General features: G+C 38.3%; 1 protein-coding gene across 1 annotated transcript; it reads right to left on the bottom strand.

Moving 5' to 3' along the window:
• Window positions 1-278: 278 nt before the first annotated feature.
• LOC133650080 (transmembrane protein 64-like) lies at window positions 279-27,828 on the bottom strand. Its single transcript, XM_062046894.1, has 4 exons — window positions 27,602-27,828; window positions 26,640-27,530; window positions 4,598-4,753; window positions 279-453 (listed from the first exon to the last, which is right to left on the bottom strand). Exons 2-4 carry the CDS (start codon window positions 27,279-27,281, stop codon window positions 280-282), a joined length of 972 nt encoding a protein of 323 aa, XP_061902878.1. The 5' UTR covers window positions 27,282-27,530; window positions 27,602-27,828; the 3' UTR covers window position 279.

Below are 27,828 nucleotides of genomic sequence, written 5' to 3'. Positions count from 1 at the left end.
TTGGTACGACAGGTGGTGTGACTGTTGGTACGACAGGTGGTGTGACTGTTGGTACGACAGGTGACGTGACTGTTGGTACGACAGGTGACGTGACTGTTGGTGTGACAGGTGGTGTGACGGGTGGAACGACAGAAGGTGCATAGCTTGCAGGGTTTGAGCAACAAGAAGTTCCTCACATTCAAAGTCTTGATTGACATCTTGTGGAAGAGTCAACAGGTGCGCTAATGGGCGTCACCACAACTGAGGGGGTGTGGCCAGTAGACGGCAGGTAAGGTGTCTTTACACCACGTTGACGCAGCCGGCCGCCGCCCTCTTGCTGCAGTAGGTGAAGCTGGCGTGGTTGGTGTTCATGTGTGACGTGTGCAGTTCCATCTGGCAGGCGGCGATGGCGGCGTTGAGCTCCACCTGAGCACGGTGCACCACGTAGAACATCAGGCCGATACTGATGACGATCTGTGGGACCAGTGATAATTCAAGCAACATGCTAAACCTTTGCCATTCATACACGCTTGTGTTGTCCTATCACAACATACACGCTTGTGTTGTCCTATCACAACATACATGCTTGTGTTGTCCTATCACAACATACACGCTTGTGTTGTCCTATCACAACATACACGCTTGTGTTGTCCTATCACAACATACACGCTTGTGTTGTCCTATCACAACATACACGCTTGTGTTGTCCTATCACAACATACACGCTTGTGTTGTCCTTTCACAACATACTGTACACGCTTGTGTTGTCCTATCACAACATACACGCTTGTGTTGTCCTATCACAACATACACGCTTGTGTTGTCCTATCACAACATACACGCTTGTGTTGTCCTATCACAACATACACGCTTGTGTTGTCCTTTCACAACATACTGTACACGCTTGTGTTGTCCTATCACAACACACACGCTTGTGTTGTCCTATCACAACATACACGCTTGTGTTGTCCTTTCACAACATACTGTACACGCTTGTGTTGTCCTATCACAACACACACGCTTGTGTTGTCCTATCACAACGCACACGCTTGTGTTGTCCTATCACAACATACATGCTTGTGTTGTCCTATCACAACATACACGCTTGTGTTGTCCTATCACAACACACACGCTTGTGTTGTCCTATCACAACATACACACTTGTGTTGTCCTATCACAACATACTGTACACGCTTGTGTTGTCCTATCACAACACACACGCTTGTGTTGTCCTATCACAACACACACGCTTGTGTTGTCCTATCACAACGTACACGCTTGTGTTGTCCTATCACAACGCACACGCTTGTGTTGTCCTATCACAACGCACACGCTTGTGTTGTCCTATCACAACATACACGCTTGTGTTGTCCTATCACAACACACACGCTTGTGTTGTCCTATCGCAACATACACACTTGTGTTGTCCTATCACAACATACTGTACACGCTTGTGTTGTCCTATCAAAACACACACGCTTGTGTTGTCCTATCACAACACACATGCTTGTGTTGTCCTATCACAACACACACGCTTGTGTTGTCCTATCACAACGCACACGCTTGTGTTGTCCTATCACAACGCACACGCTTGTGTTGTCCTATCACAACGCACACGCTTGTGTTGTCCTATCACAACGTACACGCTTGTGTTGTCCTATCACAACATACACGCTTGTGTTGTCCTACCACAACGTACACGCTTGTGTTGTCCTATCACAACATACACGCTTGTGTTGTCCTACCACAACATACACGCTTGTATTGTCCTATCACAACATACACGCTTGTGTTGTATCACATGCAAACACAACATGCTAACACAACATACATGCTTGTGTTGTTGTATCAAATGCTAACACAACATACACGTTTGTATTGTTGTATCACATGCTAACATGCTAACACAACATACACGTTTGTGTTGTTGTATCACATGCTAACATGCTAACACAACATACACGCTTGTGTTGTTGTATCACATGCAAACACAACATGCTAACACAACATACACACTTGTGTTGTTGTATCACATGCTAACATGCTAAGACAACACACGCGCTTGTGTTGTTGTATCACATGCTAACACAACATACACACTTGTGTTGTTGTTGTGTCACATGCTAAGACAACATGCGCGCTTGTGTTGTTGTTGTATCCCATGCTAAGACAACATACGCGCTTGTGTTGTTGTTGTATCACATGCTAAGACAACATACGCGCTTGTGTTGTTGTTGTATCACATGCTAAGACAACATACGCGCTTGTGTTGTTGTTGTATCACATGCTAAGACAACATACGCGCTTGTGTTGTTGTTGTATCACATCCTAAGACAACATACGCGCTTGTGTTGTTGTTGTATCACATGCTAAGACAACATATGCGCTTGTATGTTGTCCAAATTAGGCATAATAATGTGTTAATTCCACGACTGCATATATCGGTTGATATCGGTATCGGTTGATATCGGTATCGGTAATTAAAGAGTTGGACAATATCGGAATATCGGATATCGGCAAAAAGCCATTATCGGACATCCCTAATAATAATGTGTTAATTCCACGACTGCATATATCGGTTGACATCGGTATCGGTTGGTATTGGTAATTAAAGAGTTGGACAATATCGGAATATCGGATATCGGCAAAAAGCCATTATCGGACATCCCTAATAATAATGTGTTAATTCCACAACTGCATATATCGGTTGATATCGGTATCGGTTGATATCGGTATCGGTAATTAAAGAGTTGGACAATATCGGAATATTGGATATCGGCAAAAAGCCATTATCGGACATCCCTAATAATAATGTGTTAATTCCACAACTGCATATATCGGTATCGGTTGATATCGGTATCGGTAAATAAAGAGTTGGACAATATCGGAATATCGGATATCGGCAAAAAGCCATTATCGGACATCCCTAATAATAATGTGTTAATTCCACGACTGCATATATCGGTTGATATCGGTATCGGTTGATATCGGTATCGGTAATTAAAGAGTTGGACAATATCGGAATATCGGATATCGGCAAAAAGCCACTATCGGACATCCCTAATAATAATGTGTTAATTCCACGACTGCATATATCGGTTGGTATCGGTATCGGTTGATATCGGTATCGGTAATTAAAGAGTTGGACAATATCGGAATATCGGATATCGGCAAAAAGCCATTATCGGACATCCCTAATAATAATGTGTTAATTCCACGACTGCATATATATCGTTGATATCGGTATCGGTTGATATCGGTATCGGTAATTAAAGAGTTGGACAATATCGGAATATCGGATATCGGCAAAAAGCCATTATCGGACATCCCTAATAATAATGTGTTAATTCCACAACTGCATATATCGGTTGATATCGGTATCGGTTGATATCGGTATCGGTAATTAAAGAATTGGACAATATCGGAATATTGGACATCGGCAAAAAGCCATTATCGGACATCCCTAATAATAATGTGTTAATTCCACGACTGCATATATCGGTTGATATCGGTTGGTATCGGTAATTCAAGAGTTGGACAATATCTGAATATCGGACATCGGCAAAAAGCCATTATCGGACATCCCTAATAATAATGTGTTAATTCCACGACTGCATATATCGGTTGATATCGGTATCGGTTTATATCGGTATCGGTAATTCAAGAGTTGGACAATATCGGAATATCGGACATCGGCAAAAAGCCATTATCGGACATCCCTAATAATAATGTGTTAATTCCACGACTGCATATATCGGTTGATATCGGTATCGGTTGATATCTGTATTGGTAATTAAAGAGTTGGACAATATCGGAATATCGGCAAAAAGCCATTATCGGACATCCCTAATAATAATGTGTTAATTCCACGACTGCATATATCGGTATCGGTTGATATCGGTATCGGTAATTAAAGAGTTGGACAATATCGCAATATCGGAATATCAGATATCGGCAAAAAGCCATTATCGGACATCCCTATTTATAAGTAAAGGTAAGACCATAATAACGTTTTTTTTAATTAAATGTGCTTTTTTGTGTGCTACAGTTTGTATGTGTAAAGTTAAAGTTAAGTTAAAGTACCAATGATTGCGTAACACACACACTAGGTGGGGTGAAATGTGTCCTCTGCATTTGACCCATCCCCTCGTTCACCCCCTGGGAGGTGAGGGGAGCAGTGGGGAGCAGTGGGCAGCAGTGGGGAGCAGTGGGCAGCAGCGGCGCCGCGCCCGGGTAATAATTTTTGGTGATTTAACCCCCAATTCCAACCCTTGATGCCAAGCAGGGAAGAATGCTGGTATGAGCTTTTAAACATAACCCGTTAACTGCTGCCAATCAAATGGTGAGTAAGATACTATTTAGGGTTCGTATGTTTGTAAATCTGACTGTGATGAAGTCAGTGCCTCACCTGCCATGAACCTCACCGCACGTCACTAGTGTAGTGTAGTGTAGTGTGTAGTGTGTAGTGTGTAGTGTGTGGTGTGTAGTGTGTAGTGTGTAGTGTGTAGTGTGTAGTGTGTAGTGTAGTGTAGTGTAGTGTAGTGTAGTGTAGTGTAGTGTAGTGTAGTGTGTAGTGTAGTGTAGTGTGTAGTGTAGTGTAGTGTGGTGTGTAGCTGACCTGCAGAGAGAAGAGGACATAACCACTGACACTCTGCTGGGCGATGACGTCCTCCATGGTGCGCAGGGTGGTGCCCAGGTAGGAGTTGAGCAGCTGGGTGGGCAGCAGACCCACTGAGGACGCCACCAGGTAGTTGGCCAAGGACACGTCTGGGATCTACAAACACAAACCACTTCTGCTTAGTCCTCCTAACTAGTCATTAGTCCCAGCTAACTAGTAGTAGTCATCCAGTACTACTTGTTAGAAAAAGTTGGGTGTTTTTAAAAGGGAGGGTGGGACCAGGAGTAGTCAGGACACAAACCAAAGTATTTTCCCATATTTTTTTCCCCACGCTTGATCCACTGCGGCTTAAAAAGCGGCGCGGCTAATTTATATGCCATTTAATTATGTGCCAAAATGTCATAATAATTCACACATGCCGGCAGAGACGCTGAAAAGGTGTGTCGCCGTTTGTGCAATGGCGCCATCTTTTGGACGAGTTCGTACTCGTACTTCCTGTTTCTGCTTTCAACCGGAAGCAAAACCTTCCATAGCGGTTTTGTTCGAAAGGATTCTTCCTTCATCGCTCCAAGCAACTCTTGGAAGTTTTTCAATATAACTAAAACTATTCTTACTTACCAAAGTGTCCCATGCACTTCCTGTTTTAATGCCTTCAACTGAAAAGTATAACCGTCCATAGCGTTTCTACTCGTATGGATTCTTCCTTCATCGCTCCAAGCAACTTTTGGAAGTTTTTCAATATAACTAAAACTATTCTTACTTACCAAAGTGTCCCATGCACTTCCTGTTTTAATGCCTTCAACTGAAAAGTATAACCGTCCATAGCGTTTCTACTTCATTCATCACTCCAAGCCGTTTGTCAGTTTTACAATATAACTAAAACTATTCTTACTTACTAAAGTGTCCCATGTGTGGTGTCTGTAGGAGTGTTTTCATGCACATTTCTACATGCTATCGTAACGTTAGCATTAGCTGATTTGCTAATTGCAAAATCTTGCATAGATTACTGTCAATTCCGGACTACAAGGCGCTACTTTTTTACCTACGCATTGAGCCCTGCGGTTTACAAAGCGGTGTGGCTAATTTATGCATTTTCGTTTGCTGACATCCATAATGCAAATAGTTACAAAAAAAACAAAAAAAAACAAGCAAAGACATTGAAAAGGTGTATTAGTGCTACGGCGCTATCTGTTGGACGAAGTCGCTCTCTGCAGGTGCCGCATAGCCCCTTCTGTTTCGAGCTTTCGACCGGAGGTAGAAGTGCCGTTCCGTCTTTTAGCCGTCCATAGCGTTTCTACTCTTCATTCATCACTCCGAGCAACGTTTGTAAGTTTTACAATATAACTAAAACTATTCTTACTTACTAAAGTGTCCCATGTGTGGTGTCTGTAGGAGTGTTTTCATGCATATTTGTACATACCATTGGGATTTTAACTGGTTAAAAAAAGGCTAAATAAAATAAAAATGAAAAAAAAGTGCTGTTGTCATGTAATCAAGCTAGCGTTGCTAGTATTAGCTAATATGCTAACACGTTTACAAGTGTGTGTGTTAGTATTATTAACTTACGATGGCATTCTTGTTGTATTGTTTCGTAAATTCACCAAAACGTCCATGACCATGACTTCTGTTTTGTTTGATCAGCTGTTTTACTGCCCTGTTACAGACACCGTTTGGTAACAATTAAGGTATGTAAATAAGCATTTACAAAATATTTGATACCGGTATATATATATATATATATATATATATATATATATATATATATATATATATATATATATATATATATATATATATATATATATATATATATATATATATATATATATATATATATATATATATGTGGTGCGGCTAATACATGTAGCATATTTATATCTTCTCACATGAAATGGGTGAGTCTTAAATACCGGTGCGCTCTATAGCCCGGAACGTACGGTATTTATTATGATTTTGTTTAGTTACTGTTATTTTTGTACTTTGTTTTAATGTCTTAAACCGGACGTAAAACCGTCCGTAGCGTTTCTACTCTTCATTCATCACTCCGAGCAACGTTTGTAAGTTTTACAATATAACTAAAACTATTCTTACTTACTAAAGTGTCCCATGTGTGGTGTCTGTAGGAGTGTTTTCATGCATATTTGTACATACCATTGGGATTTTAACTGGTTAAATAAAGGCTAAATAAAAAATTTAAAAAATAAAAATGTGCTATTGTCATGTAATCAAGCTAGCGTTGCTAGTATTAGCTAATATGCTAACACGTTTACAAGTGTGTGTGTTAGTATTGTTAACTTACGATGGCATTCTTGTTGTATTGTTTCGTAAATTCACCAAAACGTCCATGACCATGACTTCTGTTTTGTTTGATCAGCCATTTTACTGCCCTGTTAAAGACACCGTTTGGTAACAATTAAGGTATGTAAATAAGCATTTACAAAATATTTGATACCGGTATATATATATATATATATATATATATATATATATATATATATATATATATATATGTGGTGCGGCTAATACATGTAGCATATTTATTTCTTCTCACATGAAATGGGTGAGTCTTAAATACCGGTGCGCTCTATAGCCCGGAATGTACGGTATTTTTTAATCATTTTGTTTAGTTACTGTTATTTTTGTACTTTGTTTTAATGTCTTAAACCGGACGTAAAACCGTCCGTAGCGTTTCTACTCTTCATTCATCACTCCGAGCAACGTTTGTAAGTTTTACAATATAACTAAAACTATTCTTACTTACTAAAGTGTCCCATGTGTGGTGTCTGTAGGAGTGTTTTCATGCATATTTGTACATACCATTGGGATTTTAACTGGTTAAATAAAGGCTAAATAAAATTTTAAAAAAATTCAAAAGTGCTATTGTCATGTAATCAAGCTAGCGTTGCTAGTATTAGCTATTATGCTAACACGTTTACAAGTGTGTGCGTTAGTATTATTAACTTACGATGGCATTCTTGTTGTATTGTTTCGTAAATTCACCAAAACGTCCATGACCATGACTTCTGTTTTGTTTGATCAGCCGTTTTACTGCCCTGTTGCATTGGAAACAATTAAGGTATGTAAATAAACATTTACAGAATATTCTGGTATGTAACTGCGGCCTATAGTCCGGTGCGGCCAATATATGTAAACAACTGTATTTAACGGGTGTGGCTTAAATACCTGTAGCCAAGAATTGACGTTTAGGTTTGTTTAGTTATTGAGTACTATCTAGTACTATCTACTATCATGTTGGTACTTGATCACCAGGACAAAGGTCTACGCAAGACAAATAGTCCATGATGAAATATGAAGACATGTTTGGAGCGGGATGGGAGAGAGTGTGTGGTTGCCAAGCAAGTCTGTGGTTGGCGTGTCGAAGCCATCACATCCTTCACGCTGGCAGCTCTAAACGCCTTTCACGCTCGCTTGCACACAAATACTCTCGCACGGTGAAATATCCGCTCCATCTTGGCAAGACGACGCTGCTCACTTTGTGGAGATGTTCACGGAAATGTGGCCGGTAAAACCTCCATTTGCACACTCAAATGGTTCTTGAACAGGATGTGTAAACGGGCGAGTTTGTAAACATTTCTCCATTAAAAAACTACGACCTTTTTTTTTTTCCTCCAACGCTTTGAGCCCCGCGGCGTGTAAAACGGTACACAAGTAAAAAAAACACTGAGAAGGTGTGTTATTGTTTGTGCCAGTGCCATCTTTTAAGCCACTTTGCTCACTGCAGGTTCTTTATAGAACCTTACGACCGGAAGTACAAGTGTCGTTCCCTTTTCTAGCCGTCCATAGCGTTTCTACTCATATAGATCACTCCAAGTAACGTTTGGAAGTTTTACAATGCAGTCGTGCTCATAAGTTGACATACCCTGGGAGAATTGATGATTTCTTGGCCATTCTTCAGAGAATATGAACGATAACATCAGTGTTTCCCACAAACTGCCAAGATACCTGTGGCGGTGGGGGCGTGGCTATGGGCGTGGTCACCATGACATCATCGAGTAATTTGCATCATTTACTACAATATGATTTTCTCTAAAAAGGCTCAAAAAATGTATACTTACTAATTAATAATAACAGTTTTGTTTTAAACGTCCATCCATCCATCTTACGATATAATTACAACACTTTATGTACATATTTATATACAGATTTGAACAATAAGTTATTCACTGAAATATATTTATTAATTGTGGTTATTAGAAAAAATATATCTTATAAAATATAAAAGCTAAAATGTCTCATAAAGCTCTGCCCCTTTAATTAGTGCATACTAAATAATGTAACTTTAGCCTACTGCTACAACCATATTATTTACCAGCAACATAAAGTGAAACAGAGGCAGAGGTGTCCTATAACAAATAAGCATAAAACAGTAGTGGTGGTAGATAGACACAGAGCTTCATCAAACATCTGATCCACTGAACAAAGAGCTCCAAAAATCTTGAACTTTAGACTGCCATCAGTTTTACTCCCTACACTTACCATGTGTTTCCTACTGCCTGCAGACTTTGCACCTTTTGTTATATACACATGTCAAATACAAATAAGGCAACAAGAGAAGTATCCTACACTTCTCTTTTGTAAAGTAAATCTGAACAGCCGATATGGGCATCTACATCAACTATATGATTTGCCTGAGAAGCTGGACAAAAAAAAAAAAAAAAAATGTGGCGGACGTAATTTATTTGTGGCGGGCCGCCACAAATAAATGAATGTGTGGGAAACACTGTAACACGAAAACCTTTCTTACACTCATGCTTAATGGTTGTGTGAAGCTATTTATTGGCAAACAACTGTGTTTACTCTTTTTAAATCAAAACGACAAAAGAAAGTACCCAAATGACCCCGATCAGAAGTGTACATACCCCCAAAAGAAAGTACCCAAATGACCCCGATCAGAAGTGTACATACCCCCAAAAGAAAGTACCCAAATGACCCCGATCAGAAGTGTACATACCCCCAAAAGAAAGTACCCAAATGACCCCGATCAGAAGTGTACATACCCCCAAAAGAAAGTACCCAAATGACCCCGATCAGAAGTGTACATACCCCCAAAAGAAAGTACCCAAATGACCCCGATCAGAAGTGTACATACCCCCAAAAGAAAGTACCCAAATGACCCCGATCAGAAGTGTACATACCCCCAAAAGAAAGTACCCAAATGACCCCGATCAGAAGTGTACATACCCCCAAAAGAAAGTACCCAAATGACCCCAATCAGAATTGTACATACCCCCAAAAGAAAGTACCCAAATGACCCCGATCAGAAGTGTACATACCCCCAAAAGAAAGTACCCAAATGACCCCGATCAGAAGTGTACATACCCCCAAAAGAAAGTACCCAAATGACCCCGATCAGAAGTGTACATACCCCCAAAAGAAAGCACCCAAATGACCCCGATCAGAAGTGTACATACCCCCAAAAGAAAGTACCCAAATGACCCCGATCAGAAGTGTACATACCCCCAAAAGAAAGTACCCAAATGACCCCGATCAGAAGTGTACATACCCCCAAAAGAAAGCACCCAAATGACCCCGATCAGAAGTGTACATACCCCCAAAAGAAAGTACCCAAATGACCCCGATCAGAAGTGTACATACCCCCAAAAGAAAGTACCCAAATGACCCCGATCAGAAGTGTACATACCCCCAAAAGAAAGCACCCAAATGACCCCGATCAGAAGTGTACATACCCCCAAAAGAAAGTACCCAAATGACCCCGATCAGAAGTGTACATACCCCCAAAAGAAAGTACCCAAATGACCCCGATCAGAAGTGTACATACCCCAGTGACTTTGATCTGATAACATGCACAAAAGTGGACACCAACAGGTTTGAATGGCTAATCAAGGTTCCAATCCTCACCTGGGACATGTTTGTTTGTAATGAATGTGTGTGTATAAAAAGCTCAGTGAGTTTCTGGGCTTCTGACAGACCATTGCATCTTTCATCCAGTCATGCACACATGTTTCTGGATTCTGAGTCATGGGGAAGGCAAAAGAATTGTCAAAGGATCTGCGAGAAAAGGTCATTGAACCGCACAAAACAGGGAAAAGGGGTATAAAAAGATACCCAAGGAACTGAGAATGCCAATCAGCCGTGTTCAAACGCTGATTAAGAAGTGGGAAATGTGGGATTCAGGTAGACCAGCAAAGGTTTCAGCCACAACTGCCAGGGAAAATTGTTGGAGATGCAAAGAAAAATCCACAAATAACTTGAGCTGAAATACAGGACTCTCTGAAAAGCTGTGGTGTGGCTGTTTCAAGATGCACAATAAGGAGGCACTTGAAGACAAATGGGCTGTGTCACAAAGTATCCCGCTTACATTACGCCAAACAGCACAGAGACAAGCCTCAAAACTTCCGGAACAAAGTCATTTGGAGGGATGAGACCAAAATTGAACTTTTTGGCCACACGACCATGCAGCCCATTTTTTTCTTCTTCAAATGATCTGTGATTTCTTTCTTTAATTTAACGACCATCATGCACTTCTTCTCAGCACTGTCCTTCACACTCACTTGTACGTGTGGTTGTGGTACTAAGTGCAAGCGTGTTGCCATGGGAGCATGGTCAATGTCTGCTAGCTGCCATGCTATCACTAGATAACACCTCAAAGAGTGGCAGATTAATGAAGGACTTTGGAACATTGTGTTGACACATGAACACTAGGAATAATCTCTCATTCATTCATTAAATGTTGAGTATTATTAGCGCATGTTTTTACCTTGTCAAAGTACACTGCATTAAAGTCCATTTATTATATATATATATATATATATATATATATATATATATATATATATATATATATATATATATATATATATATATATATATACACATATGTATATATATATATATATATATATATATATATATATATATATATATATATATATATATATACACATATATATATATATATACACACGCACATATATGTATATACACATATATATACATATAGATGTATATACACATACTGTATATGTATATACACATACACCGCTGCTGCTCACTGCTAAAAAATGTTTGTGCTACTAAAATTGTTTGTGTTACTGAAATTGTTTATGTGTATCTAAAATGTTTTCTGTGCTCCGAATTTTTTTCTACACCCCTAACATTGTTTCTGTGCTACTAAAATGTGTTATGCGCTACTAAAATTGTTTCTGCGCAACTAAAATTTGTTATGCGCTACTAAAATTGTTTCTGTGCTACTGAAATGTTTCTATGCTACTAAAATTGTTTATGTGCTAGTAAAATTTGTGATGCGCTACTAAAATTGTTTCTGTGCTACTGAAATTTGTTTCTGCGCTACTAAAATTTGTTATGCGCTACTAAAATTGTTTCTGCGCTACTAAAATTTGTTATGCGCTACTAAAATTGTTTCTGCGCTACTAAAATGTGTTATGCGCTACTAAAATTGTTTCTGCGCTACTAAAATTTGTTATGCGCTACTAAAATTGTTTCTGCGCTACTAAAATTTGTTATGCGCTACTAAAATTGTTTCTGCGCTACTAAAAATGTGTTATGCGCAACTAAAATTGTTTCTGCGCACCTAAAATTTGTTATGCGCTACTAAAATTGTTTCTGTGCTAGTGAAATGTTTCTATGCTACTAACATTGTTTATGTGCTAGTAAAATTTGTGATGCACTACTAAAATTGTTTCTGTGCTACTGAAATTTGTTTCTGCGCTACTAAAATGTGTTATACGCTACTAAAATTGTTTCTGCGCTACTAAAATTTGTTATGCGCTACTAAAATTGTTTCTGCGCTACTAAAATTTGTTATGCACTACTAAAATTGTTTCTGCGCTACTAAAATTTGTTATGCGCTACTAAAATTGTTTCTGTGCTAGTGAAATGTTTCTATGCTACTAACATTGTTTATGTGCTAGTAAAATTTGTGATGCACTACTAAAATTGTTTCTGTGCTACTAAAATTTGTTATGCGCTACTAAAATTTGTTATGCGCTACTAAAATTGTTTCTGCGCTACTAAAATTTGTTATGCGCTACTAAAATAGTTTCTGCGCTACTAAAATTTGTTATGCGCTACTAAAATTGTTTCTGTGTTACTGAAATGTGTTTCTGCGCTACTAAAATTTGTTATACGCTACTAAAATTGTTTCTGCACTACTAAAATTTGTTATGCGCTACTAAAAAATTTTCTGCGCTACTAAAATTTGTTATGCGCTACTAAAATTGTTTCTGCGCTACTAAAATTTGTTATGCGCTACTAAAATTAATTCTGTGCTAGTGAAATGTTTCTATGCTACTAACATTGTTTATGTGCTAGTAAAATTTGTGATGCACTACTAAAATTGTTTCTGTGCTACTGAAATGTTTCTATGCTAACATTGTTTATGTGCTAGTAAAATTTGTGATGCACTACTAAAATTGTTTCTGCGCTACTAAAATTGTTTCTGCGCTACTAAAATTTGTTATGCGCTACTAAAATTGTTTCTGCGCTACTAAAATTTGTTATGCGCTACTAAAATTGTTTCTGCGCTACAAAAAATGTGTTATGCGCAACTAAAATTGTTTCTGCGCACCTAAAATTTGTTATGCGCTACTAAAATTGTTTCTGTGCTAGTGAAATGTTTCTATGCTACTAACATTGTTTATGTGCTAGTAAAATTTGTGATGCACTACTAAAATTGTTTCTGCGCTACTAAAATTTGTTATGCGCTACTAAAATTGTTTCTGCGCTACTAAAATTTGTTATGCGCTACTAAAATTGTTTCTGCGCTACTAAAATTTGTTATGCGCTACTAAAATTGTTTCTGTGCTAGTGAAATGTTTCTATGCTACTAACATTGTTTATGTGCTAGTAAAATTTGTGATGCACTACTAAAATTGTTTCTGCGCTACTAAAATTTGTTATGCGCTACTAAAATTGTTTCTGTGCTACTGAAATTTGTTTCTGCGCTACTAAAATTTGTTATACGCTACTAAAATTGTTTCTGCGCTACTAAAATTTGTTATGCGCTACTAAAAAAATTTCTGCGCTACTAAAATTTGTTATGCGCTACTAAAATTGTTTCTGCGCAACTAAAATTTGTTATGCGCTACTAAAATTAATTCTGTGCTAGTGAAATGTTTCTATGCCACTAACATTGTTTATGTGCTAGTAAAATTTGTGATGCACTACTAAAATTGTTTCTGTGCTACTGAAATGTTTCTATGCTAACATTGTTTATGTGCTAGTAAAATTTGTGATGCACTACTAAAATTGTTTCTGCGCTACTAAAATTGTTTCTGCGCTACTAAAATTTGTTATGCGCTACTAAAATTGTTTCTGCGCTACTAAAATTTGTTATGCGCTACTAAAATTGTTTCTGCGCTACTAAAAATGTGTTATGCGCAACTAAAATTGTTTCTGCGCACCTAAAATTTGTTATGCGCTACTAAAATTGTTTCTGTGCTAGTGAAATGTTTCTATGCTACTAACATTGTTTATGTGCTAGTAAAATTTGTGATGCACTACTAAAATTGTTTCTGTGCTACTGAAATTTGTTTCTGCGCTACTAAAATGTGTTATACGCTACTAAAATTGTTTCTGCGCTACTAAAATTTGTTATGCGCTACTAAAATTGTTTCTGCGCTACTAAAATTTGTTATGCACTACTAAAATTGTTTCTGCGCTACTAAAATTTGTTATGCGCTACTAAAATTGTTTCTGTGCTAGTGAAATGTTTCTATGCTACTAACATTGTTTATGTGCTAGTAAAATTTGTGATGCACTACTAAAATTGTTTCTGTGCTACTAAAATTTGTTATGCGCTACTAAAATTTGTTATGCGCTACTAAAATTGTTTCTGCGCTACTAAAATTTGTTATGCGCTACTAAAATAGTTTCTGCGCTACTAAAATTTGTTATGCGCTACTAAAATTGTTTCTGTGTTACTGAAATGTGTTTCTGCGCTACTAAAATTTGTTATACGCTACTAAAATTGTTTCTGCACTACTAAAATTTGTTATGCGCTACTAAAAAATTTTCTGCGCTACTAAAATTTGTTATGCGCTACTAAAATTGTTTCTGCGCTACTAAAATTTGTTATGCGCTACTAAAATTAATTCTGTGCTAGTGAAATGTTTCTATGCTACTAACATTGTTTATGTGCTAGTAAAATTTGTGATGCACTACTAAAATTGTTTCTGTGCTACTGAAATATTTCTATGCTAACATTGTTTATGTGCTAGTAAAATTTGTGATGCACTACTAAAATTGTTTCTGCGCTACTAAAATTGTTTCTGCGCTACTAAAATTTGTTATGCGCTACTAAAATTGTTTCTGCGCTACTAAAATTTGTTATGCGCTACTAAAATTGTTTCTGCGCTACAAAAAATGTGTTATGTGCAACTAAAATTGTTTCTGCGCACCTAAAATTTGTTATGCGCTACTAAAATTGTTTCTGTGCTAGTGAAATGTTTCTATGCTACTAACATTGTTTATGTGCTAGTAAAATTTGTGATGCACTACTAAAATTGTTTCTGCGCTACTAAAATTTGTTATGCGCTACTAAAATTGTTTCTGCGCTACTAAAATTTGTTATGCGCTACTAAAATTGTTTCTGCGCTACTAAAATTTGTTATGCGCTACTAAAATTGTTTCTGTGCTAGTGAAATGTTTCTATGCTACTAACATTGTTTATGTGCTAGTAAAATTTGTGATGCACTACTAAAATTGTTTCTGCGCTACTAAAATTTGTTATGCGCTACTAAAATAGTTTCTGCGCTACTAAAATTTGTTATGCGCTACTAAAATTGTTTCTGTGCCACTGAAATTTGTTTCTGCGCTACTAAAATTTGTTATACGCTACTAAAATTGTTTCTGCGCTACTAAAATTTGTTATGCGCTACTAAAATTGTTTCTGCGCTACTAAAATTTGTTATGCGCTACTAAAATTGTTTCTGCGCTACTAAAATTTGTTATGCGCTACTAAAATTGTTTCTGTGCTACTGAAATGTTTCTATGCTACTAACATTGTTTATGTGCTAGTAAAATGTGTGATGCACTACTAAAATTGTTTCTGTGCTACTGAAATTTGTTTCTGCGCTACTAAAATGTGTTATACGCTACTAAAATTGCACATCTGCCATTGTCACAACAGGTGGGACATGTCACATTCCACAGCACACCTGCCATTGTCACAACAGGTGCACCAACCAGAAGAACAAGTGTTAAGCAGAGAGTCAGTTGGACTCAACATTGGGGACGCAGGAGAAAATTCAAGACAACGATACCAACAGTAAAGAAATGCCGAAGACGACACGACTAGGAAAATAAAGGTCAACAATAACAACTTTACAGTAATAACATAGTTATAACACCTTCATTCAACTATGTATCATTATTCTGACCACCAACTATATTAATTATACTCATTAGTCTTTTTTTTTACTATTCATTGTTTGCCAACACTTTGATGTTTTTGTCTTTGAATACATACATACATACATACATACATACATACATACATACATACATACATATATATATATATATATATATATATATATACATACATATATATATACACATATATACATAAATATATATATATACATATACGTATATATACATATATATACACATATATACATATACGTGTATATACATATATATATGTGTATATATATATATATATACATACACATATATATATATACATATATATATGTGTATATATATATATATATATATATATATACACATATATACATATACATAAACACACATATATATATATATATATATATGTATATATATACATATATATATACATATATATATATATATATATATATGTATATATATATATGTATATATATATGTATATATATACATATATATATATATATATATATGTGTGTTTATGTATATGTATATATGTGTATATATATATATATATATATATATATACACATATATATATGTATATATATATATGTGTATGTATATATATATATATATATATATATATATATATATATATATACATGATTCTACACTAAAAAGCAATCTATTTAATATTATTACTATTATTATTATGTCCAACATCCACACACTCCACTCACCTCATTTTCCAAGTTCCTAAAAAATTCCAGGAATTCCTGGTTTTCCAAAGCCCTATTTTCACCTCTTCCTGGAAAGTTTTCACAATCCACATTTTTTTAACCGTTTTTTTACTATTCCACCTTCAAAACATTCTTCTTAATTGGGACATTTTTTCGTAAAAATTCCCGGATTATTCCAATATTCCAGGACTTCCAAAATACCCATTTAAATTCAAACTGTTACCAAGTCAACATTTGCCAACCGTTTTGAAAAGTTCCAACACCAACCCCTTCATATCGTCTAGGACAATTGTGCTTTTATCAATATTTTGAAAAATTCCTGGTTTTCCCAAAATTCCAGGAAATTCCCATTCAAATGAATTGACGTATTCATAATTATAAAATACCCCAAATTTAGCGCCATTTTTACCCAATTCTGACCTTCCAACCGTCAACCCAAACTATACTTCACATATGTCGAACGCAAAACACGTTGTATTTACCCGGTTTTCCAGGAATTTCTGGTAATTTTCTCCCCGTTGACAATGAATGGGAAATATACAATCGACTGCATGGCCCACATTTCTCATCCGATTTGAACCGTTCCAACATCCACACACCTCATTTTCCAAGTTCCTAAAAAATTCCAGTAATTCCCGCTTTTCCAATGCCCTATTTTCACCTCTTTCTGGAAAGTTTTCACAGTCCACATTTTTCAAGCGTTTTTGACCATTCCATCTTCAAGACATTCTTCTTAATTGGGACATTTTTCTTAAAAATTCCCGGTTATCCCTAAATTCCAAGAATTCCGAAACTGTTACTAGGTCAACATTTTTCAACCGTTTTGAAAAGTTCCAACACCAACCCATTCATATCATCTAGGACAATTGTGCTTGTATCAATATTTTAAATAAAATTCCCGGTTTCCCCCAAATTCCAGGAAATTGACTGAATTGAACTGACGTATTCATAGATATAAAATACCCAAAATGTTGTGCCATTTTTTACCCGACTCTGACCTTCCGACCATCAACCCACACTGCTCTTACAAAATTCCTGGTTTTCCAGGAATTTCCGGTCATTTTCTCCCCGGGAAATATACAATCGACTGCATGGTCCACATTTCTCAACCGATTGAAACCACACACTCCACTCACCTCATTTTCCAAGTTCCTAAAAAATTCCAGGAATTCCTGGTTTTCCAAAGCCCTATTTTCACCTCTTCCTGAAAAGTTTTCACAATGCACATTTTTTAACCGTTTTTTTACTATTCCACCTTCAAAACATTCTTCTTAATTGGGAAATTTTTTCGTAAAAATTCCCGGATTATCCCAATATTCCAGGACTTTTAAAATACCCATTTAAATTGAAACTGTTACCAAGTCAACATTTTCCAACCGTTTTGAAAAATTCCAACACCAACCCCTTCATATCATCTAGGACAATTGTGCTTGTATAGATCTTTTTAAAAATTCCCAGTTTTCCCAAATTCCAGGAAATTCCCATTAAAGCTAGACGTATTCATAGTTATAAAATACCCAAAATTTGGCGCCATTTTCTACCTGACTCCGACCTTCCAACCATCAACCCACACTACTCTTCCAAAATTCCTGTTTTTCCAGGAATTTCCGGTAATTTTCTCCCCGTTGACAATGAATGGGAAGTATACAATCGACTGCATGGTCCACATTTCTCATCCGATTGAAACCGTTCCAACATCACCTAATTTTTCAAGTACCAAAAAAAAATCCAGGAATTCCCGGTTTTCCAAAGCCCTTTTTTCCCCTCTTCCTGGAAAGTTTTCACCGTCCACAGTTTTCAACCGTTTTTTGACCATTCTACCTTCAAAACATTCTTCTTAATTGGGACATTTTTCCGTAAAAATTCCTGGTTATCTGGATATTCCAGGACTTCCAAAATACCCATTTTCCAACCGTTTTGAAAAATTCCAACACCAACCCATTCATATCATCTAGGACAATTGTGCTTGTATCAATATTTAAAAACATTTCCGGTTTTCCCCAAATTCCAGGAAATTCCCATTCAAATTATTCGACGTACTCATAGTTATAAAATACCCAAAATTTGGCGCCATTTTCTACCCGACTGCGACCTTCCAACTATCAACCCACACTGTTCATCACATATGTCGAACGCAAAACATGTTGTATTTTCCCGGTTTTCCAGGAATTTTTGGTAATTTTCTACCCGGAAACAGGAAATTCCCATTCAAATGAATTGACATATTCATAGATATAAAATACCCAAAATGTTGTGCCATTTTTTACCTGACTCCGACCTTCCAACCATCAACCCACACTACTCTTCCAAAATTCCTGGTTTTCCAGGAATTCCCGGTCCTTTTTTCCCCGTTGACAATGAATGGGAAATATACAATCGACTGCATGGTCCACATTTCTCATCAGATTGCTAACCGTTCCAACATCCACACACTCCACTCACCTCATTTTCCAAGTTCCTAAAAAATTCCAGGAATTCCCGGTTTTCCAAAGCCCTATTTTCACCTTTTCCTGGAAAGTTTTCACAATCCACATTTTTCAACCGTTTTTTTACTATTCCACGTTCAAAACATTCTTCTCAATTCGGACATTTTTTTGAAAAAATTCCCGGATTATCCCAATATTCCAGGACTTCCAAAATACCCATTTAAATTCAAACTGCTACCAATTAACATTTTCCAACGGTTTTGAAAAGTTCCAACACAAACCCATTCATATCTAGGACAATTTATCAATATTTTTAAAAATTCCCAGTTTTCCCAAAATTCCAGTAAATTCCCATTAAAATGATTTGACGTATTCATAGTTATAAAATACCCAAAATTTGGCGCGATTTTCTACCTGACTCCGACCTTCCAACCATCAACACACACTATACTTCACATATGTCGAACGTAAAACATGTTGTATTTTCCCGGTTTTCCAGGAATTTCCAGTAATTTTCTACCCATTGACAATGAATGGGAAATATACAATCGACTGGAAGTCCCACATTTCTCATCCGATTGGAAGCGTCCCAACATCCACACACTACACTCACCTCATTTTTCAAGTACCCAAAAAAAATTCCAGGAATTCCCTGTTTTTCAAAGCCCTATTTTCACCTCTTCCTGGAAAGTTTTAACAATCCACATTTTTCAACCGTTTTTTTACTATTCCACCTTTGAAACATTGTTCTTAATTGGGACATTTTTTCGTAAAAATTCCCGGTTATCCCGAAATTCCAGGACTTCCAAAATACCCATTTAAATTCAAACTGTCACTACGTCAACATTTGCCGACCGTTTTGGAAAATTCCAACACCAACCCATTCATATCATCTAGGACAATTGTGCTTTTATCGATATTTTGAAAAATTCCCGGTTTTCCCCAAATTCCAGGAAATTCCCATTCAAATGAATTGACGTAGTCATAATTATAAAATATCCCAAATTTAGTGCCATTTTTACCCAATTCCGACCTTCCAACCGTCAACCCACACTGTTCTTCACATATGTCGAACGCAAAACACGTTGTATTTACCCGGTTTTCCAGGAATTTCCAGTAATTTTCTACCCGGAAACAGGAAATTCCCATTCAAACTGAATTAACGTATTCATAGATAATAAAATGTGTCATTTTTTTACCCGACTCCGACCTGCCAACCTTTAACCCACACTACTCTTCCAAAATTCCTGGTTCTCCAGGAATTTCCGGTAATTTTCTCCCTGTTGACAATAAATGGGAATTATACAATGGACTGCATGGTCCACATTTCTCATCCGATTGGAAGCGTCCCAACATCCACACACTCCACTCACCTCATTTTTCAAGTACCAAAAAAAAATTCCAGGAATTCACGGTTTTTCAAAGCCCTATTTTCACCTCTTCCTGGAAAGTTTTAACAATCCACATTTTTCAACCGTTTTTTACTATTCCACCTTTGAAACATTCTTCTTAATTGGGACATTTTTTCGTCAAAATTCCCGGTTAGCCCGAAATTCCAGGACTTCCAAAATACCCATTTAAATTCAAACTGTCACTACGTCAACATTTGCCGACCGTTTTGGAAAATTCCAACACCAACCCATTCATATCATCTAGGACAATTGTGCTTTTATCGATATTTTGAAAAATTCCCGGTTTTCCCAAAATTCCAGGAAATTCCCATTCAAATGAATTGACGTATTCATAATTATAAAATATCCCAAATTTAGTGTAATTTTTACCCAATTCCGACCTTTCAACCGTCAACCCACACTGTTTTTCACATATGTCGAATGCAAAACACGTTGTATTTACCCGGTTTTCCAGGAATTTCCAGTAATTTTCTACCCGGAAACAGGAAATTCCCATTCAAACTGAATTAACGTATTCATAGATAATAAAATGTGTCATTTTTTACCCGACTCCGACCTGCCAACCTTTAACCCACACTACTTTTCCAAAATTCCTGGTTCTCCAGGAATTTCCGGTAATTTTCTCCCTGTTGACAATAAATGGGAATTATACAATGGACTGCATGGTCCACATTTCTCATCCGATTGGAAGCGTCCCAACATCCACACACTCCACTCACCTCATTTTTCAAGTACCAAAAAAAAATTCCAGGAATTCCCGGTTTTTCAAAGCCCTATTTTCACCTCTTCCTGGAAAGTTTTAACAATCCACATTTTTCAACCGTTTTTTACTATTCCACCTTTGAAACATTCTTCTTAATTGGGACATTTTTTCGTAAAAATTCCCGGTTAGCCCGAAATTCCAGGACTTCCAAAATACCCATTTAAATTCAAACTGTCACTACGTCAACATTTGCCGACCGTTTTGGAAAATTCCAACACCAACCCATTCATATCATTCAGGACAATTGTGCTTTTATCGATATTTTGAAAAATTCCCGGTTTTCCCCAAATTCCAGGAAATTCCCATTCAAATGAATTGACGTATTCATGATTATAAAATACCCCAAATTTAGTGCCATTTTTACCCAATTCCGACCTTCCAACCGTCAACCCACACTGTTCTTCACATATGTCGAACGCAAAACACGTTGTATTTACCCGGTTTTCCAGGAATTTCCAGTAATTTTCTACCCGGAAACAGGAAATTCCCATTCAAACTGAATTAACGTATTCATAGATAATAAAATGTGTCATTTTTTTACCCGACTCCGACCTGCCAACCTTTAACCCACACTACTCTTCCAAAATTCCTGGTTCTCCAGGAATTTCCGGTAATTTTCTCCCTGTTGACAATAAATGGGAAATTTACAATGGACTGCATGGTCCACATTTCTCCTCCGATTGGAAGCGTCCCAACATCCACACACTCCACTCACCTCATTTTTCAAGTACCAAAAAAAAATTCCAGGAAATCCCGGTTTTTCAAAGCCCTATTTTCACCTCTTCCTGGAAAGTTTTAACAATCCACATTTTTCAACCGTTTTTTACTATTCCACCTTTGAAACATTCTTCTTAATTGGGACATTTTTTCGTAAAAATTCCCGGTTAGCCCGAAATTCCAGGACTTCCAAAATACCCATTTAAATTCAAACTGTCACTACGTCAACATTTGCCGACCGTTTTGGAAAATTCTAACACCAACCCATTCATATCATCTAGGACAACTGTGCTTTTATCGAGATTTTGAAAAATTCCCGGTTTTCCCCAAATTCCAGGAAATTCCCATTCAAATGAATTGACGTATTAATAATTATAAAATATCCCAAATTTAGTGCCATTTTTACCCAATTCCGACCTTCCAACCGTCAACCCACACTGTTCTTCACATATGTCGAACGCAAAACACGTTGTATTTACCCGGTTTTCCAGGAATTTCCAGTAATTTTTTACCCGGAAACAGGAAATTCCCATTCAAACTGAATTAACGTATTCATAGATAATAAAATGTGTCATTTTTTTACCCGACTCCGACCTGTCAACCTTTAACCCACACTACTCTTCCAAAATTCCTGGTTCTCCAGGAATTTCCGGTAATTTTCCCCCTGTTGACAATGAATGGGAATTATACAATGGACTGCATGGTCCACATTTCTCATCCGATTGGAAGCGTCCCAACATCCACACACTCCACTCACCTCATTTTTCAAGTACCAAAAAAAAATTCCAGGAATTCCCGGTTTTTCAAAGCCCTATTTTCACCTCTTCCTGGAAAGTTTTAACAATCCACATTTTTCAACCGTTTTTTACTATTCCACCTTTGAAACATTCTTCTTAATTGGGACATTTTTTCGTAAAAATTCCCGGTTAGCCCGAAATTCCAGGACTTCCAAAATACCCATTTAAATTCAAACTGTCACTACGTCAACATTTGCCGACCGTTTTGGAAAATTCCAACACCAACCCATTCATATCATCTAGGACAATTGTGCTTTTATCGATATTTTGAAAAATTCCCGGTTTTCCCAAAATTCCAGGAAATTCCCATTCAAATGAATTGACGTATTAATAATTATAAAATATCCCAAATTTAGTGCCATTTTTACCCAATTCCGACCTTACAACCGTCAACCCAAACTATACTTCACATATGTCGAACGCAAAACACGTTGTATTTACCCGGTTTTCCAGGAATTTCCAGTAATTTTCTACCCGGAAACAGGAAATTCCCATTCAAACTGAATTAACGTATTCATAGATAATAAAATGTGTCATTTTTTTACCCGACTCCGACCTGCCAACCTTTAACCCACACTACTCTTCCAAAATTCCTGGTTCTCCGGGAATTTCCGGTAATTTTCTCCCTGTTGACAATAAATGGGAATTATACAATGGACTGCATGGTCCACATTTCTCATCCGATTGGAAGCGTTCCAACATCCACACACTCCACTCACCTCATTTTTCAAGTACCAAAAAAAAATTCCAGGAATTCCCGGTTTTTCAAAGCCCTATTTTCACCTCTTCCTGGAAAGTTTTAACAATCCACATTTTTCAACCGTTTTTTTACTATTCCACCTTTGAAACATTCTTCTTAATTGGGACATTTTTTCGTAAAAATTCCCGGTTAGCCCGAAATTCCAGGACTTCCAAAATACCCATTTAAATTCAAACTGTCACTACGTCAACATTTGCCGACCGTTTTGGAAAATTCCAACACCAACCCATTCATATCATCTAGGACAATTGTGCTTTTATCGATATTTTGAAAAATTCCCGGTTTTCCCAAAATTCCAGGAAATTCCCATTCAAATGAATTGACGTAGTCATAATTATAAAATATCCCAAATTTAGTGCCATTTTTACCCAATTCCGACCTTCCAACCGTCAACCCACACTGTTCTTCACATATGTCGAACGCAAAACACGTTGTATTTACCCGGTTTTCCAGGAATTTCCAGTAATTTTCTACCCGGAAACAGGAAATTCCCATTCAAACTGAATTAACGTATTCATAGATAATAAAATGTGTCATTTTTTTACCCGACTCCGACCTGCCAACCTTTAACCCACACTACTCTTCCAAAATTCCTGGTTCTCCAGGAATTTCCGGTAATTTTCTCCCTGTTGACAATAAATGGGAATTATACAATGGACTGCATGGTCCACATTTCTCCTCCGATTGGAAGCGTCCCAACATCCACACACTCCACTCACCTCATTTTTCAAGTACCAAAAAAAAATTCCAGGAAATCCCGGTTTTTCAAAGCCCTATTTTCACCTCTTCCTGGAAAGTTTTAACAATCCACATTTTTCAACTGTTTTTTACTATTCCACCTTTAAAACATTCTTCTTAATTGGGACATTTTTTCGTCAAAATTCCTGGTTAGCCCGAAATTCCAGGACTTCCAAAATACCCATTTAACTTCAAACTGTCACTACGTCAACATTTGCCGACCGTTTTGGAAAATTCCAACACCAACCAATTCATATCATCTAGGACAATTGTGCTTTTATCGATATTTTGAAAAATTCCAGGAAATTCCCATTCAAATGAATTGACGTAGTCATAATTATAAAATATCCCAAATTTAGTGCCATTTTTACCCAATTCCGACCTTCCAACCGTCAACCCACACTGTTCTTCACATATGTCGAACGCAAAACACGTTGTATTTACCCGGTTTTCCAGGAATTTCCAGTAATTTTCTACCCGGAAACAGGAAATTCCCATTCAAACTGAATTAACGTATTCATAGATAATAAAATGTGTCATTTTTTTACCCGACTCCGACCTGCCAACCTTTAACCCACACTACTCTTCCAAAATTCCTGGTTCTCCAGGAATTTCCGGTAATTTTCTCCCTGTTGACAATAAATGGGAATTATACAATGGACTGCATGGTCCACATTTCTCATCCGATTGGAAGCGTTCCAACATCCACACACTCCACTCACCTCATTTTTCAAGTACCAAAAAAAAATTCCAGGAATTCCCGGTTTTTCAAAGCCCTATTTTCACCTCTTCCTGGAAAGTTTTAACAATCCACATTTTTCAACCGTTTTTTACTATTCCACCTTTGAAACATTCTTCTTAATTGGGACATTTTTTCGTAAAAATTCCCGGTTAGCCCGAAATTCCAGGACTTCCAAAATACCCATTTAAATTCAAACTGTCACTACGTCAACATTTGCCGACGGTTTTGGAAAATTCCAACCCAACACCAACCCATTCATATCATCTAGGACAATTGTGCTTTTATCGATATTTTGAAAAATTCCCGGTTTTCCCAAAATTCCAGGAAATTCCCATTCAAATGAATTGACGTATTCATAATTATAAAATACCCCAAATTTAGTACCATTTTTACCCAATTCCGACCTTCAAACCGTCAACCCACACTGTTCTTCACATATGTCGAACGCAAAACACGTTGTATTTACCCGGTTTTCCAGGAATTTCCAGTAATTTTCTACCCGGAAACAGGAAATTCCCATTCAAACTGAATTAACGTATTCATAGATAATAAAATGTGTCATTTTTTTACCCGACTCCGACCTGCCAACCTTTAACCCACACTACTCTTCCAAAATTCCTGGTTTTCCAGGAATTTACGGTAATTTTCTCCCTGTTGACAATAAATGGGAATTATACAATGGACTGCATGGTCCACATTTCTCATCCGATTGGAAGCGTCCCAACATCCACACACTCCACTCACCTCATTTTTCAAGTACCAAAAAAAAATTCCAGGAATTCCCGGTTTTTCAAAGCCCTATTTTCACCTCTTCCTGGAAAGTTTTAACAATCCACATTTTTCAACCGTTTTTTTACTATTCCACCTTTGAACCATTCTTCTTAATTGGGACATTTTTTCGTAAAAATTCCCGGTTAGCCCGAAATTCCAGGACTTCCAAAATACCCATTTAAATTCAAACTGTCACTACGTCAACATTTGCCGACCGTTTTGAAAAATTCCAACACCAACCCATTCATATCATCTAGGACAATTGTGCTTTTATCGATATTTTGAAAAATTCCCGGTTTTCCCAAAATTCCAGGAAATTCCCATTCAAATGAATTGACGTATTAATAATTATAAAATATCCCAAATTTAGTGCCATTTTTACCCAATTCCGACCTTCCAACCGTCAACCCAAACTGTTCTTCACATATGTCGAACGCAAAACACGTTGTATTTACCCGGTTTTCCAGGAATTTCCAGGAATTTTCTACCCGGAAACAGGAAATTCCCATTCAAACTGAATTAACGTATTCATAGATAATAAATTGTGTCATTTTTTTACCCGACTCCGACCTTCCAACCTTTAACCCACACTACTCTTCCAAAATTCCTGGTTCTCCAGGAATTTCCGGTAATTTTGTCCCTGTTGACAATAAATGGGAATCATACAATGGACTGCATGGTCCACATTTCTCCTCCGATTGGAAGTGTCCCAACATCCACACACTCCACTCGCCCTGGACATTTAAGCCAGCATGTATCCCGGGTCCGATAATTCCCCGATTTCCCGGAATGACCAGTAAAACTGTTGGAGTACTTACAGAGAAAACTGCATTTTGGAGTCCAAAGGGAATGGGGGTGAGTCTCGCTAAGGCCACGACTTTGAGTCCGCTCCCTCCTTCCACCACTCGGATGATGGCGCTGAGCTGCTCGCTGTTCCCCACCTTGTTGACCACCCAGTCGGTCAGCAGCCGCTTGCAGGCCAGGTGGGCCACGAAGGTCCCGATGAGGACCCCCACCATGACCAGGCCCATGCCCAGCACCAAGCCGTAGAGGTAGCCGGCGGCCACGTTGAGCAGGATGTAGCCCCAGCCGCAGGGGAAGGAGACCAGGATGAAGCCCACCACGAACAGCAGGGCGCCCACCAGGCCGTCCAGGCCCTCCACCCACAGCAGGAGGTCCTTGAGGTGCTGGCGGACCAGCGCCACCGAGGAGAAGCACACGGCGGCGAGGATGCACGCCAGCAGGGTGCCCTTGACGATGCAGCAGGGGTGCCTGGGGTCGGCGCCGCCGGCTTCCCCCGCCACCTCCGGGTCGCCGTCGCACCGCCCTGCCGCCCCCCGCTCGTCGAAGGCGCCCTCGTCGCCGCCCCTCCGCAGCCAGCGGCTCAGCTGGACCCGCGCTTTACCCGCGGCGTGCTTGGCCAGCTTGGCCAGCATCTGCGTGGACCCCACCAGCGACATGTGGGGGCACCCTCGGGTGGGAAGCAGCGGGGCGTGGGGTGGGGCTGTGACGTCACCGGCGGCTTTCACGTCCAGACACGCTCCCCGGCGCGTGAAACTTCAGACGTGTCACGCATGGGCCGTGGAAATGTCCGACGTGGCGAGCTTATCTCGGGTACACGCGCCGCGAAACACGCCGCTCCCACGTGAAGCTTGTCAGGTCGCGTCTCGTGGGGGAGACGCTCACGTCCATGGCCGCCATGGCTCCGCCTGAGGAGGGGAGAGAGAGCACGTGACACACCTGCTCGACTCACCTGTCACACCTCCGTCCCACGGCTCACCTGTCTCACCTCCGTCCCACGACTCACGCGTCTCACGCTGCTGCTAGCTGGCTAGCTGTTAGCCGCGGGGCTAAAGTCCAGCGCCGCGGCTAAAAGTCCGGCGCGAGCACAGTCAAGTCTCGAGCGGTTCGACAGGAGGAGCGTGGAAGTGGGGCGAGAAAATGGAGTTTAGATTCTTTTCCGCGTCACAGTTGTTTGTGTTCCACACTGCGCGACTGCCTACACGT

Source organism: Entelurus aequoreus, linkage group LG05, assembly GCF_033978785.1.
Source record: "Entelurus aequoreus isolate RoL-2023_Sb linkage group LG05, RoL_Eaeq_v1.1, whole genome shotgun sequence".
In the NCBI taxonomy this organism is placed as follows: Eukaryota; Metazoa; Chordata; class Actinopteri; order Syngnathiformes; family Syngnathidae; genus Entelurus; species Entelurus aequoreus.
This window is presented reverse-complemented; position numbering and strand designations above follow the sequence as displayed.